Source organism: Nicrophorus vespilloides, unplaced genomic scaffold, assembly GCF_001412225.1.
Source record: "Nicrophorus vespilloides isolate i.1.1-1 unplaced genomic scaffold, Nicve_v1.0, whole genome shotgun sequence".
Taxonomy (NCBI): Eukaryota; Metazoa; Arthropoda; class Insecta; order Coleoptera; family Silphidae; genus Nicrophorus; species Nicrophorus vespilloides.
This window is the reverse complement of record NW_017097978.1, coordinates 94,512-113,263: the sequence shown is the minus strand read 5'-3', so window position 1 is coordinate 113,263 and position 18,752 is coordinate 94,512. Positions and strand designations below refer to the sequence as shown.

The following is an 18,752-nucleotide window of genomic DNA, read 5'->3' as shown; positions in this document are numbered from 1 at the left end:
AAATAGACCCTTAGAATCGTTGCTGCAAAATAAATATCTAACATGTTGCATCGTAATTATGTTGGCGATGATTAGATTATACTTGAAATGATGATTAAATATGTCTTGGAAAATCTGCTGGTAATTTACTATGTAACGGATGTTACCTACATACGCTATTTATTTTTACGTCGAGAATGCGCACAGTCCTGCTTCCTTTTATCATTGTCATGTTACTAAACAAACGAGCCAAATGCGATGCAAACTATTTCAACGTTTAACATTTTTCAAACATTCATATACGGACTTGTGCGATAATATCCACTTCTTTGCATTTTTATATTTTAACATGAATTATTTCAGTTTGAACCAAAGAAAATGGTTATTGCATAACACTAATAAAATGTAAATATTATCTAAGAATCTTCTAATCTATAAACTTGTTACATATTTAAATAATTATGAATTATGTATTAAATATAAAATTAGATTCTTGGCGAAAATATAACATAAAATTTTTGATATAAATAAACTTAAAAACTATTTTTTTTTTCTTAATAATTATATAATAATGAAGATTTCTTCAATATTTAATAGCAAATGTAAGCAAAATTGTCAATAAATTTATAAATAATTAAAATATGGTGAAATTGCTTCTATCGACATAAAAGTGAATTTAATTATTTTAATTTGTAATTGATGTAAGTAAAATAATTCTTTACGCAGTTATTTAACCTATGTTAACTATGTTTACCATGCATATATAAAGTTTATTGGTTAATTAGTAGAAGACTCAGATGAGTTTAAAATGAACGGTAATTATTCATTTCATATTTATTTTCTACAATTATATGAAGTTGTAATTAACGTCGTCTGATAGATGGAGAGAGGGTATTATTTAATTAATATGAACTGAAACTATTTGCAATATTAAAATCATTTAATAACAAACCATTATATAAATTATAGTAAAAATAATAAAATTAAACATCCTAAAAAAAATACATAAATACTTGTAGACTGGGCGGAAAGACCTATGACCAATAAATAGCCTTCTTTAGTATTTTTTATTTGTTTATATGTATGAAATAGACATATGATCCGAACTGTTAAATTTGTAGATGAAAATATATTATTTATGTTGTAAAAACATTACCTAAATATGGAAGAATTATATACAAACTTTGTTAGTCACTAAGTGGCATGTACTCCAACTTACAGTGGCCGTGTATTAGGCTCTTTAGTGACATAAATATAAAATATGATTTCATGTATATTTTGTGTCTCCATAGGTGTTTTGTGGCAATATTCCAAATCATCAATTTTCAAGCGAGGTAATTGACAGCTCGCAGTAAGATGTTATGTGCTGTAGAATATGAAAATAAAATAGATCAGTGTCATAACATACATGTTTATATCTCTATACTAGTATACATCCACTTTAAGTTGAAATATATGTTACTAGTATTTATTAATTTTAAAAACATAGAAATAGTTCTACTATTATGTGTATCAATTTTTTATATGATGTTTTTATTACTTTGTTATTAGAAGTAGTTCACGTACTTGTGTGTATATTCCGTACACATAAAAACGTTTACTTGGTAAGTAAATACTTATCTTGGTTCCGTAACAAAAGTGCACCGACAAAGGTGCGCAGAGGAAAACGCGCAGAAACAGAAGCGCGCAGGACAAAAATGTGTAGTAACAAAAGCGCGCATCAAAATAACCACGTTAAATACACGAAAATTTGTATATATTTTAAAAATACCTATTTTACCCAGTTGTTAGCAACTTAAGGCACTAGAGTAAATGTCGTAGGCGCTTTTATTACTGAGCGCTTTCGTCTGTGCACCTTTTCGACGCGCTTTTGTCCTGTGCGCTATGTCGGGTCGGGTCACCAATAACCTTAAGGTAACCTAAACAGATAACTTATGAATGTGATTATCATACTTAAGCACTAAAGACTAATATTGTTTTGATATGGAGATGTTACTAAATTGAGTAATAGGACGGAAGATGTATACCTTTATCCCTATCATTGACTGTATCGGTGATAAATCATAAAATTGGAAGTGAGATGTCAAAGCAACGCACTTGGGGGCATAAATTGGCTTTCAATGTGGGTAACGAGAAGAGGAAGAAGGCGGAGGCGCTGAAAAGGAAAAAGAAGAGGGAAGGAATGGTTCCCAGCAATAAATATACAATATGATTGCGATGTGCACTTAAAGGTAATAAAACTTGGTCAGAATAGGGTTGGAGCCATTGAGTTGCCAACATTGTCTGTGGCTACTACTCCGCTTTTATGGACACACAGCCGGAAGTAATATACATTTAAGGCCGCGAAGGAAATTCAAATTTCCTGCCTTTTAATTACGTTTTACAGCTCAATGCGAGTCTTAATTTATAATTTAATTATTGCCGCCTCCCTTTGTCTGAGAAAACAATAACGATGATGGAAATTGCAGTAACGAGAAGAAGACAGACGAAACGGACATTCGTATTTCTTTCACTCGAAGTTTCATCATCGCGAATTCAATTTCAAGAAAATCACGAATGCCTGATGGTTCGTCGGTCGGTTGTTGCTTTCTTGGTTGGTTAGTTGGATGATTTTCTCTCTTTTTTTTCCATCCATTTGATCCGTTGGCCCCGGAGGTGGCTGTTCCATGTATTACTCCACGAGTAATGAGAACTCATACAGCCAGTCTCATTTACATTATAACTCGTCAAATTAATTTAAGTCCTGTATTAAGGATGCAAATTAACCCGCAGGTTAATTTATACATGAGATATGGCGTGTCTTCGATTTATACCCGTAATCAAGTTAAACTCTATTTGTGTTGTGATCACTATTCTAATCGCATTTATTCGTATCCATCTGTGCACGTATACACACACACAGAGATATGCGATTATTATATAATATATCCTTCCATGCTCAACAACATCCGTCACAGTGTTTACCGCGCTCATTTATCAGATTATTTACGCCGTAAAACCTTATTAATACCGAACGAACCTTTTTCCACGGCTCCTCTCCGAAGACTTTTTCTTCTCGTTTTGGTTATTTCTAAATTCATATTAATTAAATCTGAGCTATTTCAATTTGCATTCATTACCGAGTCAGCGTTCCGTTAAGGCACCTCCTTTTTTTCTGTGTGTATGTTTCGCACTTATTATATGCATCTTTTTTCTTCCTTCTCGTTCGTTACATAACTCTAATCCTACTTCAAGAGAGAAATTAATCAAATTCATTTTCATGGAACAATCTCCTTGTGTAACTGGAATGTTAGCACACTTTATAATTAATAAATCTAATTAGACGCATTAAATCCGCCAACAAACTGTTCTTTTTTACATATCGTTTGAATATAATTAATTTCAGTTTTTGCAATAAATATGCGATTTTTTTTCAATACTTTATACCGCTCTGTTATTAATAAGTATTAACAATTCAGTACTCTTTTTGCATATTCTTTATTAAACGACAATTAATTAAGTTATTTACAATTATCTATTTCCGCTAAAGGAAAAAATCTTTATTCATTGCGCAACTCCGGTCTGCTTTTTATAGAGCTTGCATTTACATATTTTTTGTTCACTTTTTCAATAATTAAAGACGCTGATATTAATTATACACTTGACGTACATACGTCTGCATATAAACATTTAATTTTCTGTCAATATTTTTTATTAAGACTAATTGGACGATCAAATATAATTAATTGAATCAATTTATACTGGACTCTGTAAAACTGCTAGAACAGAAAGTTGTAAAAGTCATATTATTTTATTACTAAAAAATAGCAAAATAACATAAAAGTATACTATAATACAGGTATCTCCCGACTTACAAACAAGTTATGTTCCAAAGGGTTGTTCGAATTTGTCCCGTGGAACTTTAAAAATTTCAAAATATACTTATCTTACCACACTTTATCAAGGTTTTTACTTTTATATATGTTAAATTCCGTATTACTGACTACATAAATTTTAAAAATAAAAAGATTAAAATAAATAAAACACTTACAAATACTTTTCAATGTAGACATCACAATTATTTAATAAAAAACGACAAAAGAATTAATTGCAACAAACCAGATAGTATATCTTCCAAAAATATTACATTTTATTAAAGAAATTGTTTGTTTGGACAGTTAATTTTTTGTATCGCTTATAACAAGTTAGAGCTTTCAGAACTTTGTTCGTAAGTCGGGGATGGATACCTGTACTTATGAGTTATCAAACAAAACTCTTCTGATAAAAATGTATATTAAACTTTTTGAGTTTTAAGAAAATATTCAATTCATTTCAATTAATTGAAAATAAATATTAGGCAAGAAAAAACTAATTAATGTAGAAAGATAATTGTATTTAGCAGATAATTTGACAAAAAAAATTGCACGTAATTACACAACTATTTTATATTGTGTTTTTATAATTATTATCAATTAAGTTTTGCAATAATAGAGAAAAACAACGTAATTAAAATGAGATGATCATTTTGTAATGGTTATTAAAATGGATTTATTAATAATTTAATTTTTGATTAGGTAAACCGCACAAACGTAGATAGATAGGTACAATACATGGAAAAACCACAGCAACATCACATAGTAATTACGGATTATCTGCGCACTTCATTGTTCTGGTGTGTTGCAATGTTGTGTGCACCATCTAAAATAATTAAGTTGTTTTCACTATTCTTGTTTTCCTCAAGATATTTACTTACCTATAATTAATTTGATTGATTTTATATTGAACATCAGTCAATTCAATTCATTATAATTAGTCTTATATTTAAAAATAAATTGTTTTTTATTATTGTTGCTCGATATATTTGGTGACATTATAATAAAAACAATAAAATAATACTAAATATGGGCAGAAATACTTTTGGTTGATAGGCTTCTGGTCCAAATTAGGTCCAATAAAAATATATAAATAATAATAAATATTGCAAATTAAATAATAATATTTTTTTATTTAAAATTAAAATTGTATTTGTAATTTCTAAAACATTCTGCAGAATTGTGTGTGTATCTATGTAATTAGTCCGTTATGTAGGATTGCCAAGTGGTCGTATTTTGATCGCGAATGAAGATACATAGGGCCCGGTGTATCTCGTATATCAGGTGACACACACGCGTCAAAATTTGATTGACGAATGAAGCAAGAGAAAAACAATAAATTCAATTAAAAGGAAATAGCGTGCGACAGTTCCATTTCAGACGGAAATAGTTGCAATCGTTATTATATTTTAATGCATTCTGCTGGCATAGAAATGCAAATAAATATCGGAATTGCAACGGAAACATTCAAATGAATAATATCGCTTTATTTATCTGTAAATACGCAATTCTGTTATTATTTTCATTTGCAATAATAAAACGGTTCCATTCATTTTTTTATATCCAGTACTTTAGTTTACAATTGCATAAATCTTTAAGCTAGTTTAGATAAAGATTTTTTTATTTAGTGAAATTGTATATATGAGTAATGGCGTAGCAAGAATTGTAGTTAAAGTGTAAAATAATGTTTAGTTGCAATAAAGATTGCACTAAAAAAATCGTTTGAAATTATTCCCGCACTTACTGAGTAACTTGTTATATCAAAGTACTTGTTGTTTTCCTAAACTAATGATAAATGTGTTTATAGAGTTTAATATATCAATTATGTTTCTACACAAAATGCTAAAGTGATTTTGTCAAGAAATAGCATAATAAAATCATATAAATACGTTGAATTAGGCTTTGATTAAGTTCCTGTATATCCTTATAAAATATATTTGTTTAATTATAATTAATAAATAATTCAAACCTTGGTGGTTATGTGATATTTTAAATCTGTGTAAATTGGAGAAACGTTAAATCGTCATTTTGATCACGAAAAAGGAAATTAAGCCCGATGATATTTACCAATACATTTTTTTACTATTTTTTTAATTTATTCATTACAAATCATTTAAACTAAAGATTTTCATAGGTTTTTATAATTTCTTTTATCATGTTGCCTATATTTAAAAACCTGGCAGTACATATACCGTCAACTTTGGAATGAAGACCGTAGAAATAAGAAAAATGCAATACAAAAGTAATTATGGAATAGGTTGATTTGCAAACGGGGGCGGAATTAAAATGTTCTCGAGTATTTTACAGTTGGAATGAGCGCGAATAGCGGTCAATAATATTCCACTCCTACAATGTAATCAAGTGAGTCTTTCGATAATTATCGATCTTGAAAATTGTTATGTCTTGATTTGTAATTCCCGCCACGGTGCCCGTCACATTTTTGTTTTGGTCGTCGCCGTTTGCTCGCGTCGCATAAATTTTAATGCGGCGCTCGTAAAATTGGAATTTAAACGAGCGGCCAGGATTATGAACTAAATGACCACAAGAAAGAGAGAAAGAGTGAGGAATATCGAGAGATTAAAAGAGAGACAGAGAGATGTACAAAATGGAACGAAAAATAAATGGAAAAACGATGAGAGGTTAGAGATTGATAAATAATAAGAAGTCGTCCGTGCTTAACTTAATTTCCGGCTGTTAATTGTGAGCCATTAAATATATTGTCCCATTTTAATTAGAGGCCGCTGCTCTCCTCTCGCTGTCCTTCCGTCCTTCTCTCCTTAATAAATAAATGCAAGCCAGGCAATTATTTTGGAATTATTTATGATTTCACAAACATCAAAAAATCTCCTCCTCCTCCTTCCTTCTAATTAAACGAATAGCAGTCCCGATTAGGATTAGCAGATGTTTGCAATTTGACATTTCGTGTACCACAAAAGGATTGAATAGCAAACGGACGATGGTCGGGGAAAAGGATATTGCTGTTGCTGCTGCTGCTGTTGGGGTCAAAGAAATGCTATTTTATAAATATGTGCATTAAAAATAAATGCTTTGGCCTGAATTGGAACCACAAAATGCATGCACGCGAACAATGCCAAGAATGAAAATGACAATTTCATTCCGTGTACCAAAAAGGACGAGCAAAATTAAATAAAAACGACCATTCCAGTGTAAAGACACGTAACACTATTATCTTTTTCCGTTTAATTAAAACATAAAATTGGCATTTGCTGCATAACCGAGATGCTCCCGCTTCTTCAACGTCTGGACAATTAAATTAATACATATTAATTTAATTATATAAAGGAGCTCTTGCATTTTCGGGCACTGCTTACGCGCTCCGTATGTATATTTGAGTGTGTATGTGTGTGAATGTATGTATGTGCATAAAACTCTTAACAAGCAGCTGACTTCTATTTTAATTAGTTTTCTGTTCTCGTTCCACCTCTTCCTTCTCTTCCCTGCCCCTTGCTGCGTTCATTTAGTGGTACATCAGCTGCTTGGAAAGGCAATAAATTCCTCAAACATCATTTCTGCGGTTTCCTTTGTTTCTCTTCTTTTTCCCCGTTCATCCTTCCAGGTTTAATTTATTTCCCGAATGCCTTTCAGCATTTATCAGTCCATTAATTTCCCCCAGCTTCTCGGAAATTTCGTGGCTTGGCGAATATTGGGTTTAATTAATCGGGAGATTGGCTTGTAAATAATTAAATAAATCTAGTTTAAGTCCTGGATCACATCTCTGGGCGCCGAGAGGTGATGTGATAAAGCATCCATTAGTTGTTCAGATTAGGCTTAAGTGCAGCACACAAGAGGAGTCTCCGCTGCAACATACTCTCTACTTCGTGCATCCACTCAAGAAATTAATTTACGACTCGCAAACAATAGCCGAATGACAGCACCAATTTTATGATTCGAAAATATCCGTGCTTTTGGAACTTGTATTACTTCTTTCGTTCTCCGCCTTCTCTTTATTGGTACATACTTACTCATTGTTTATTTTCTGGTAGCGATTAATTTTATTACCTGCTCTGATAGGCGACGAATTACGTACATAGTAAAACACTTTTCTAACCAGAAGGTATGAGATTAAAGCTTCTACTTATCTCTAATACTCTAAGATGAACCGGAATGAATTTTACATGACTCATTCAATTTTCCACTTTGACTGACTAACACAAATATTTAGATCGATTCGAAATTAGAGTTACTTCAATCAGTAAGGGAACTAAGGAAACTATCAAAACTGTTCTCTATAAATTTATATCAGTAAACCAACATTTTCAAATAGATTTTTTTTTTAAATATTTATAAAACAAACTACAGTGTTATTTGAGGAATTATTTATTTTAAATACAATAAAATATCAATTTTGAATAATAATTAATTCATTAAATAGAAATATTGAATCATATTTTAAATATATTAGATAAAAACATATCAATAAATTCAAAATATTATGTGATTATGCCGTATTTCGCAATGACAAACAACAAGTAATTATCTCACCGAAACAATGAACGCCCTTCGATTCAATTGTTGTTTGTTTCTCGTTTGCGAATACACAAAAAGATTTTAATCTGCTGGTAATTTAATAAAAGTATGATTCGCTGCATGAATCACAAACTGCATCACAATTATAAAAAGGTTTCTCATAAACAATAAATGCTTCTCACGTGGCGAGAAAATGTTAACGAAAAAGTAATAATAGCTGCAACACAATAATACAACAATGTATGAGTGTAATTGAATACAACTTCCAGAAAATCGAACGTATTTCAGTACGAGAATTGTATTTGATTTATTTCGTTCTGCAAAACACCATTGTTTCGTGCTAAGAATGAATCACTTCAATTAATAACTAAATTTTTTGATGCAACAAAAAAAACGGAATAGTTTTATTCATGAATGTATATTTAGATTTGGATTGATCGATGTTTAGATTAAATTGATTAAAAATTACAGATATTTAAATTTAAATTGATTATATAACCATGTATTTCTTTAATTTTACCTTTAATACAATTATCATAAATTACAATTTTTACTGGTGCTTATAAATTAATATAAAATAATTAATTAAATTAAAAGTTATTAGCGGGTTGAAATACTATATTATTTTAACACAATAATTTCAGTTATTATTTTTAAAATGATATTCAATTTTGTATTTGAATATATTGGAAACGTAATATTCTTTTTAATTCTGTTAAACACTGTAATATTAGAAATGTTGAAAACATTATTGGTTGGCGAAAAAAACGGTTGATAAATTAAGCAATTATAAAACTTAATTATTTATGTAATTTATTAGTCGTAAAAAAATATGTTTAATAATTTAATTATAGAATGTAATTTATTCCGTGATTGGAATATGGATTCTATGGTATTCCTTGATCACTGTGACGTCCTTCAGAAAAAAATTAATGCGTATTTCGCCAATAGAATCAGCACATTAACTAAAATACCAATTCAACATCCGACACAATTTAGTATTTCTTGCAAACGCCGGTGTTAATTAAGCTTCAATACGTCATTCATCTGGTGTTGAATATGTGAAAATGGAAAGCGACTTTACCATTCAGGCGTTCTAATATATTTAATTAAGTCAATGGGTCGTAAATTTTGTAGCCGTAAACCGATGATTCTTCACCATGGGAATAAAATATTTTATGGCTCCTCGTTCTGGATGTGTCAAATTCCTTAAAGCGTTTATTAATATGGAACTTAATAAAGATGTAAGTTGTTTTTTTATGATCGAAATATCGGTTAATTTTACGAGTGATATTAATAGTGAGAAATTGAAGAAATGTAGATTGGATAGAGGATGAGAGAGCAAATAATGTTTCACTTCGTCTTCGTTCGTTTCAAAGGTGGAAAGTGAGTGCTACAAATGGGATTTGCAATGTAAACGGTCGGAGTTGGGCGAGTTCGCATACCGTCACGTCAGGAAATCAAAGCGTTGCAATGCGGCATAATAAAATTAATGTAAAATTAATTATAAGAAATAAAGAGCTCGACTATTAGCCGTTCGACCGGGGCCTCCGGTTTATATTCAGTTTTTGTTTTCGAATCCTCTCCCAGTTTGAGCAGTCCTCGTAAAAATACCGGAGTGGTTTAAGACCGCGGTTCGAGTCTGTTTATAAATTTTAAAACCGTCCGTCGGTTCGCGTGGAAAAGATTTATACAATTCCTTTAAGAAATCGCGACTTTGTCGTTTTCTTTAATTTCTTTTATTGTAGCTGTTTGTTCGTACCCCGTTTTGCTTGATTGTTTTGGTTTTGTTTTTATTATCCGGTGCTGCCGTCTTTAATTTCTTCTTTATCTTGTTCTGAGTTATGCTCGTTGGCGAATCCGCTTGAATCGGGTCTGCATTTGCGGAATTTGAATAATTGATATGATTCCAATTCCAATTAGAAGAGCAACGGAATCGTCGACTTAATCATAGGGTTTAAGCACGTCCAAGCACGATAATTTCACCGAAGGAAAATCCCATGTTATACAATATGTCTATGCATACGTAATTACATTTTAATTAAGCGATAGCGATCTTAATGTGTTTTATTCGTCGAAATATTAATTTTGTAATTTAATAAGCACCGCTGATTATGATGGAGCTGAAGACGTGTGCATAACAAGGCCAAATCCTCGCAGCGTACTCATACCTATAGGCAGGCACACAATATACTCACACACACATACACACAAACACACGATGCCAGTCAGCAAGCAAGGATAATTAATTTATTGTTTTGCTGCAATCTAAACTCAATTATGTTTACATGGCTTTGATATTCAATTCAATTACTTCTTTTAATAGAATTGCTATTCGCTTGCAGTCAAATTATGACTTATGTTACATCTAAACCAATAGCAGACATAATTTGCTTTCGTAAAGTCTATTAAGTATAATAGTAGTAGTGGTGAAAAGTATTTGTTATTTAATTCTCTACCTACCATCACTCGAACAGAAGGCATAGGCAAACTTTTGAGATGTAATAGCCAAATTATAAAATGATAGTCATTTTTAATGTTGCTTGAGAGCCACATGTTAGTTCCACAGTGATTGAAAGAATTAGTAAATATTAATAAAATGAATGTGTAATTTAATTTGTTTTTGTCCATATATCAAACATTTCGAGTGTTCGATTTAACAATTGTTATTCGCAATTGAATCATGATGATACTTATCAATAATTAATATTTTTTGTTTTCTCAGGTTGATCTGTGTGTAATAATTACATAGTTAAGTTGTCTATAAACAAGAAGGATATGGCGGGTAATTGAATTAGTCGCTCCTAACTGCTTATTTAATACATCATATATAAATGGACACATATTTTTTGCTTTTCCGTCTTTGTTCATCTCGAGTGTATATATGTGTGTATGTAAGAGAGTAGTGTGTCTGTGTGTATGCTTTTTTTATTGTTTTAAATGATTGCACATAACGAAACAAATTACTTTTAGAGAAAGAGTTGTTACCTAGAATTACGCGAGCAATTTCACAGTAAAAACTCGCTCCGTCCGCTGCTATGTTAGTATCTTTATTTACGAAAGCATCCAGCGATTAGTCAATTTCTCAGATTTTTCCCGGGAACATTCAATAAATTTTTATTGGAATTATTTTTCACTAACGACCTCATTATAATTAAGTGCATTATTTCCCTCCCCTCGGGGCCACGACTCGCATCATTTCTATATAGATTCGCATCTCCTCTGTTTGTCTTCCATCGTTGTCGTTTCTTCTCGATCGAAGCACGTTTCCTTCTCTTCGTTCCTCGCCTTTGGTTTATGCTCTGACCAACAATGTTGGCAGCATATTATTTCGAAATAATTATTGTTTTTACCTTCGATTCCTCTTCATTACGGAAACGTAACGCGCATACTTTACTAACTCGACCATTTACCAATTAATTGCTTCCTAATTATGTATTATAAATATAGAAGCTCACGCAGAAACAATTCATAACATATCTTTTATTCATTTAAATTCTTCTCGGCTATCTTTACTTCAGCTCCAATTACAAAACTTGTATAGAAATTGTTTTGTTCGGAAAGCAGAGAGGAACGATTTAATTATTGCCTCACTAAGTATCTCTTCAACTTCATTATTTATAAACGAAAGCCATGTAATATATTTTTAAGTCGCATTTACTATTTTATTTATTGCTTCGAAATTCTTCTATTCCATAATTACCGAATGAACTCGTAAATATAAATACCTTAAAAACATTACGCTTTCAACATATTTTTTAAAAACGGCAATAAAATATAATTATAGAACATTACAAACTCTCAATTAATGCACACTCTATACCAGTGGTTCTCAAACATTTTGCTTCGCAACCCCCTTTTTCAATTAAAAAATGTGAAGGACCCCCCGAAGAATGGGTATATGTAGATAAACGTAGAAAAACATACCGATCTCCCTGTGAGTGACGACCCACAGTGATTCTCAACACTGCTATATACTACAAAGACATTTATAAATTATAATATTAGAAATAAATATAGGTTCAGCCAATATCACGGACTGTTTGAAACCGTACTAAAGGAGGAACAAAATAGAAATAATCCGAAGCAAATAAAGAAATTCAATTCTGAATACATTTTTTTGTAAAAGCAGAGGTCTACTTCATTAATCACAAAATATTAGTACTGTACCAAAAAGCTGTAAAATGATAAATCTATTTTCACTCTAGAGACAAAATTATTTCACTTATATTTCTTATAGCAATAACTATTCAATTTTCTATTTGTCATCAGACGTATATTTTCTTAATATCAAAAGAAGTTTTAATTGCTTTATCTTTAATACATTTATTTTTTTATATATACGCTTTTTAATAAATCATATAAAATTTTATATGCCAATAAACACACTTACTAAAAGCTTTGCACCTGTACGTATATAAAATTACAGCATTTTCTTCTTAGCGTAAATATACACATTCATATATAGAGAGCTTATTTTTTATTGACCACTTAATCATTTAACGGTTTCAAAATGAGAAAATTTCTTAATACATAATACAGGAGGCTCATTTATTTTACATGTAATGAACGAAAACACGTATTATATTGGCCAGATGATTAAAATTGAACAGACACCTATTATTTTCTGAAAGCTATTTATTTGCAATTATTGCTATTATATTCAGTTTTTAATAAATTATTAGTTTGCAACATTTATAAATTATACTATTATTTTTTTACATTTTGTAATACTCCTTTTAATATATTGTAGAAATTATTGTATAAGAAATACTTTATTTCAATTAATTAAATAAATGGTCTTCTTTAAACTTACCAATTTTTAGACTTGCAATACTCACTAAACTGAGAAACATAATAAAATATACAAGAATACTTAGTCGATTTCATTATGTAATAAGTAACAACTATTGTTGCTATTTACTTGTAGTTATTAAAAAATAATCTGAGTTATTTATTTTTAATAAATGTATTATATAATAATAACAAAATAAAAGCTAATACAATAATAAAAATAAAAAGTCAACTGCTGATATTGACATTAATATTGACTTATTGAAAATTGTCGTTTATTTTTTAAAATTTTATGTTTGTTGTATGTTTACGTTTCAAATTGAAACTAGTGCCATTGAAGGTGAACATTTTTGTACTTAAGTGTTTTTTTACGGAATTTATTGCTGTTTAATATACTTTTAAAACTATAAAAGACTACAATGAATAGCAGCATAAAATGAAGAGAGGCGGACTGAAAAAAGCAATTACCTTTTCTGTCCGAAAGTCATTTAAATAACAATTTCTCTTTATCTTAATATTTTTTCGCCCCGAATTCTGCTAATTGTGGAGGCAGGACACACTTTTTAACGGTGCTATAAAATCCATTAGTGTTGGCCGGTTATTTGCATGAATATGGGTGGTTGTACCATCGTCTCATTTTACCTTTTTCTCCCATGGGACAGGCCCCCCGTTGCCGATGCATCCCCCCGTTTCCCCACTCTTATCGCTCGCTACAACTTGTTAATGTGTAGACTCGTTTCGGCCACATCCATTCGATTAATTACTAAAACCCACCTTGGATATCTCTATGTCTCCATGGACGAGACGAGTGTATTATTCTTATCGCTGTTGTTATTATTATAACTATAAATTATATTATTTTGAATTGCAATTGAAATGGGTAGAAAATTATTATTTTAAATAATTGAATATAACGATATATTTTGTGAATTTGTAAAACTAATAATATATAATATTATAGTTAGTTAGTTCCTAAAAATGCAAAACCGTGTTATGTTGGACACTTAGATTCAAGTCATAATTTAATCTTAGTTATAAATCTGGAAAACATTATATACAAGATTTTACTGTTTATTAATATTGATTGAAAACAATATTATACAACTTCTAACAAAAACTTTAAAAATATATATACATTTTCAATAAATTGTCATCCTATGCTCATCGTGCTATAAAAATTGAGTGCTATTATTTAATCGTATTAAAGCAAAACTGTGTGTTTTATTATTTAAGGTAGTATTTATTATCTTATTATAAATAGTGTTTTATGAGAACACAACGGAAAATACTAAAATTGATATGTTATACTCAGAAGCAGACGTCGAGGCGATGCAAAAACTTGTGGTGTAATTTATCCTCAATCAAGCGGAATACAAATCGAATAGGTTTTTTGTTTTAGCATGGGGAATGATTAAATCTGGTTTCTGAAATGTTTTTGGATTCTCTTTTCAGAAAATTATCTCTTGGTGCAAATTGAAGCTTTCAGGGAGCAAGATTGGCGTGCTCTTCGTGTCCTCCGGTCTCTCCGTCTCGCCTCTATCCGCTCCAGTGTCTCTCCCTCTTCCTTTATATAATTCTGTTATGAATCAGGTCAGCTGGTCGTGTCTTGTATGGCTAATTGTGTTTTCGGATAAGGAAATAAATTGGTTGGCCGACCGAGCGACGCGACACTCTCTGATAGCAGCACGCCACCATAACCACCCCGAAGATGAAGAACAGACCACACATTCCACAACAAACAACAACGGAAACGGTTTCGTTTCATTTTTATTACTACGTTTACTCTGTTATTTCTATTCATTTTGTTTTGTGTGCGGTGTCGTTCCTTTTAGGCGAGTTAGGGGGAAACATTTCAGTGGGAATTAGAAAACAAAGTTCATAAAAAAATATAGAAATGTGCACCCAGAAGAAAGGCAAACAAATAGAGAGATCTTAATTATAGTGTAATTATATTATCTGCGTTCCGAGGAAGTGCGTTGCTAATGACATGTAATTCTTTACTCAATTACCCCCGACCTCCCTCTCTCTTTCTCTTGCTGTTCCTCTTCGTCTGGTAACGCTGTATAGAATCATTGGATTCCGGGTGACAAAAAGCAATTACACTGAAAACGACGATCCTTTGTCATATAGAAGTTACAAACCGACTACAAGTATTTCGAGACTCACTAAACGCTAATTACCAAATAATACGAATTCAAACAAGATACTGGTAGAAAAAAGCGTCGAACAATGATTTCCGGAACAAACAAAGCGTACAGTTTGGATCTTTACGAAATACATCGAAAAACGCTCGTGTTTTGTTTTGTCTATTCTTTTGCTATGATTAAACGACGGAACTACACGTGACTTGGTTTTAAATACTACAAAAGAACGTTTACAAATAACAATTGTTCTAACTATTTTATTCTACCTTTTGCAACTATCCATGAAAAGCAATTGCTTTTGTGTAAAATAAAAGAAAATCTAGTTAAAACTAGTTTTGCTAAATTATTATATTTCTATGAAGTTTGATAAATTTGTATGTAATAATTAAGTTCTAATTGATAGTACTATTTGAATTATCCTAGAATACTGTATGACACAAGTATATGGATGGAATAACTGAAACAACAGTAATACTTATATTGTAGACCAGTGTCTGCCACACTGTTTGCCGCGAAAATTTAAAAATATAGGTAAAAATTATTTGAGTGCAGTGCCTTGCTAGATCAGAAAATTTAGTCCATTTAATGTTGCTGGGATTTTTATTTCGTGAGTTGCAAAACAAATTATCTTAGCCCAGTGTGCCACGAGGAAAACAAGTTTGGCAGATACTGTTTTAGACAGCAATAATTGAATATGATTATTATTTGATATGTGCAATACATTGAACAGTCATGGGACAATGAAATCATATAACTGCTCGACATATACAAGTATTGAATTAATAATTGAATGAGTAAGTACAATACGTGTAGTGGTATGTACTTAGTTTGTACATAATATGGGCAAAACTCCTTTCCAGTCATCCGAAGCGGGGCAGTGAGCGGATCGATCAAGTCCAAGACCACAAGACCCGGTTTATCTGACACCTGCCCCGGGAATTAACACGCACCTCTCCATAACTACACACTCTTATATATGTATAGACATACGTACACATCTATACAAACTTTATATATACACACATTACATGCGATGATCCATCCGTTTATAACGTGCAACGGACACAACGCACGCTTAAGCTAAGCCAATTACTTAACCGGCGACAAATTCAAGTAGTCAATCTGCCATTATTGGTTCGAACAAAGACAACGGCACCAGAAAAAAAAAACGAGGAAGAAGTCCTACAGCAATTACGACCCACATCATTTCTTGTTCCTTTCGTCCACTTATTTATTGTTGCTCCTTCTTCTTAATTGCGTCGAGCATTTAAATATTCATTAGGAATCTTGCCGGGGCCTGGTGCGAATTATAATAGTCATAATAATCATAATAATAATAGCAACAATGTTGATGAATTAAAAGTTAATTTCACACTCGGTTTCCTCCCGCATGACATTCCCTTATCTAGACCGAAAAAAATAATAGAGGACTTTGAGTAGGAAGGAGAACAACCTATCTAATACAATCAAATACAAATGTGAATTTTTACGGTTTCTGTGCATAAATAAAACACGAAAACGCAAACGGTTTTTCATTTGTTTCGTCTGGGCCTTTTGATCAGAATCTAAATTCATTACGGAAATTACCATTTCTGGTGGACGATGGATACGTTCCGAAGCCAGCAGCTCGCAAAACAATAAAAAAAAAACAAACAAACATTCGTACCGTTTCCTGCACTAAACATTGCAATTATGCAATGCAATGATTACATGCATTTGCGCATGTTCGTATTGGTTATGCTAATTGATTATATTCAATAATGATATAATATTTAATAGTTAATAAACGTATTCAGGCGTTCCTTATCTCGGTAAATTAGTATTTTTAGAAACAAATTGTATGCAAATAACATTATTTACGTGGCTTCAAATTGCAACGCAATGCAAAACAGTGCTCCGGGTTATTACAACCACAAATCAACTTCTCGCTTGATTCCCTCTACTATCTCGTTGTCCGCAAGAAAATAATAGTTATTATATTATAATTCGCTTTCTTTTATTATCCCCCAGTTGATGACATTGCTAATTAAATAATTTAATCATTGTTTTAATACGTTATGAATTTATAAATATTTTATTACAGAAAAAATCATTAACAATTACATTTTTTTCTAAATTCGTGTAATTAAAAACAATGCAATTACTTCATTATTAGGACTATTAATTATTGTTAAATATTTTATGAAAGTAAGAGAATTAAATAAAAAACACAATTAAATACCCTATTATTTTTAACTGTGCAATTTGGATGTGAAAATCATTTTTCTTTAAAACAAATTGGTTAATTTAACGAATACATTTTTATTACTTCCTTGTAATAATCAATATCATTATAAAATAATTTTATTTTTCGTCTTTTAGAAATAGTTGTTACATTAATATTAAAAGAAGAATATTTGAAAAATTAGCAATTAATAAGTAAACTGAAATAAAAATCATACAATAAAATATCAGAGGTACTTAATTTAATTTTATATTTTTTTACTAGAAATAAACAAGAAACTGTCTCTGAACATTGTTTATTACTTCCTTGATACATGTAAAATTCAACATGTTTGTATAGTTGAGTACGAATATAACTCATAATTGTAATGCATTTTGAATTATATTCTGTTTGTTTTTAATGTACCAACGTATGTTTCCACTTGTAGTATGTGAGTACTTAAGTCGTGATGGAAACCAGAGCATTAAAAGTACGATCATAAAAGTGCTTAGTTACTCTCATGGAAAGTTCGCAACGCGGTAATTTGCAGCTCAGGTGAGCAACTGACAAATGACGCTATAACAAATAAACGTTAAACAGGGTAGAAGCAAGCACGAAGCTTATTCCATTTAAATTTATGCACTCAATGTTGCACATAAGTAAGGCAGACGCATTCAGATTGAAAGTGAATATAATGCTGTTTTAATGATTATGCTATATATTATTATCCATGCCAAGATCTCATATTCATCGTTACTAATTAAACTTAATTATATTTGTTTAATATAAATAATTAACAAAAAAATGTTTATCGCAAATATTATCGATTCTTAATTAATTGATATTTAATTATTAATAATTTCAATGCGCTGTGCATATTAAAAAAAGTACATAAACTTGAAATAGGCAACAATAAACTTGGTTCAAGAGCTCCTTCTAATTTACCCATAAAGATAATCTAGGAATATAATTTAATTATTTTAATCCAAGTCATTATTAACGTGTAATTGTTGATATATGCACTTTATTATTAATTTATTATTCTATCTTCTAAGCGTATGCTTCAAAGAATAATGTGCATCGTTAGGTAGATAAAAGACATTTAATCTAATTACACTTTTCCTCGAATATCTTAAAAAAATATGGAAATCTAAAAAAAACTTTAGTTTTTTTTATATAAATATTATTTTTTTATTATATTATGAAAAAATACGAATTCACTAATAAATAACATTACTTTAAGTAAACAACATTTAATAATGGTAATATTTTTTTATCCAACAGCTTAAAATA

The 18,752-nt window shown here is 30.6% G+C and overlaps 1 protein-coding gene across 3 annotated transcripts in view; it reads left to right on the top strand.

Moving 5' to 3' along the window:
• Window positions 1-18,752, top strand: part of LOC108561463 (homeobox protein aristaless-like) — a 121,435-nt gene that overhangs the window by 79,532 nt on the left and 23,151 nt on the right. The window contains exon 2 of one of the 3 annotated variants that reach the window (XM_017919404.1): window positions 14,565-14,865. The exons of the other annotated variants lie outside the window; for them this stretch is intronic. Coding sequence (XP_017774893.1) covers window positions 14,565-14,865 — 301 coding nt within the window. The remainder of the gene's footprint in view (window positions 1-14,564; window positions 14,866-18,752) is intronic. 3 annotated transcript variants of the gene reach the window in all.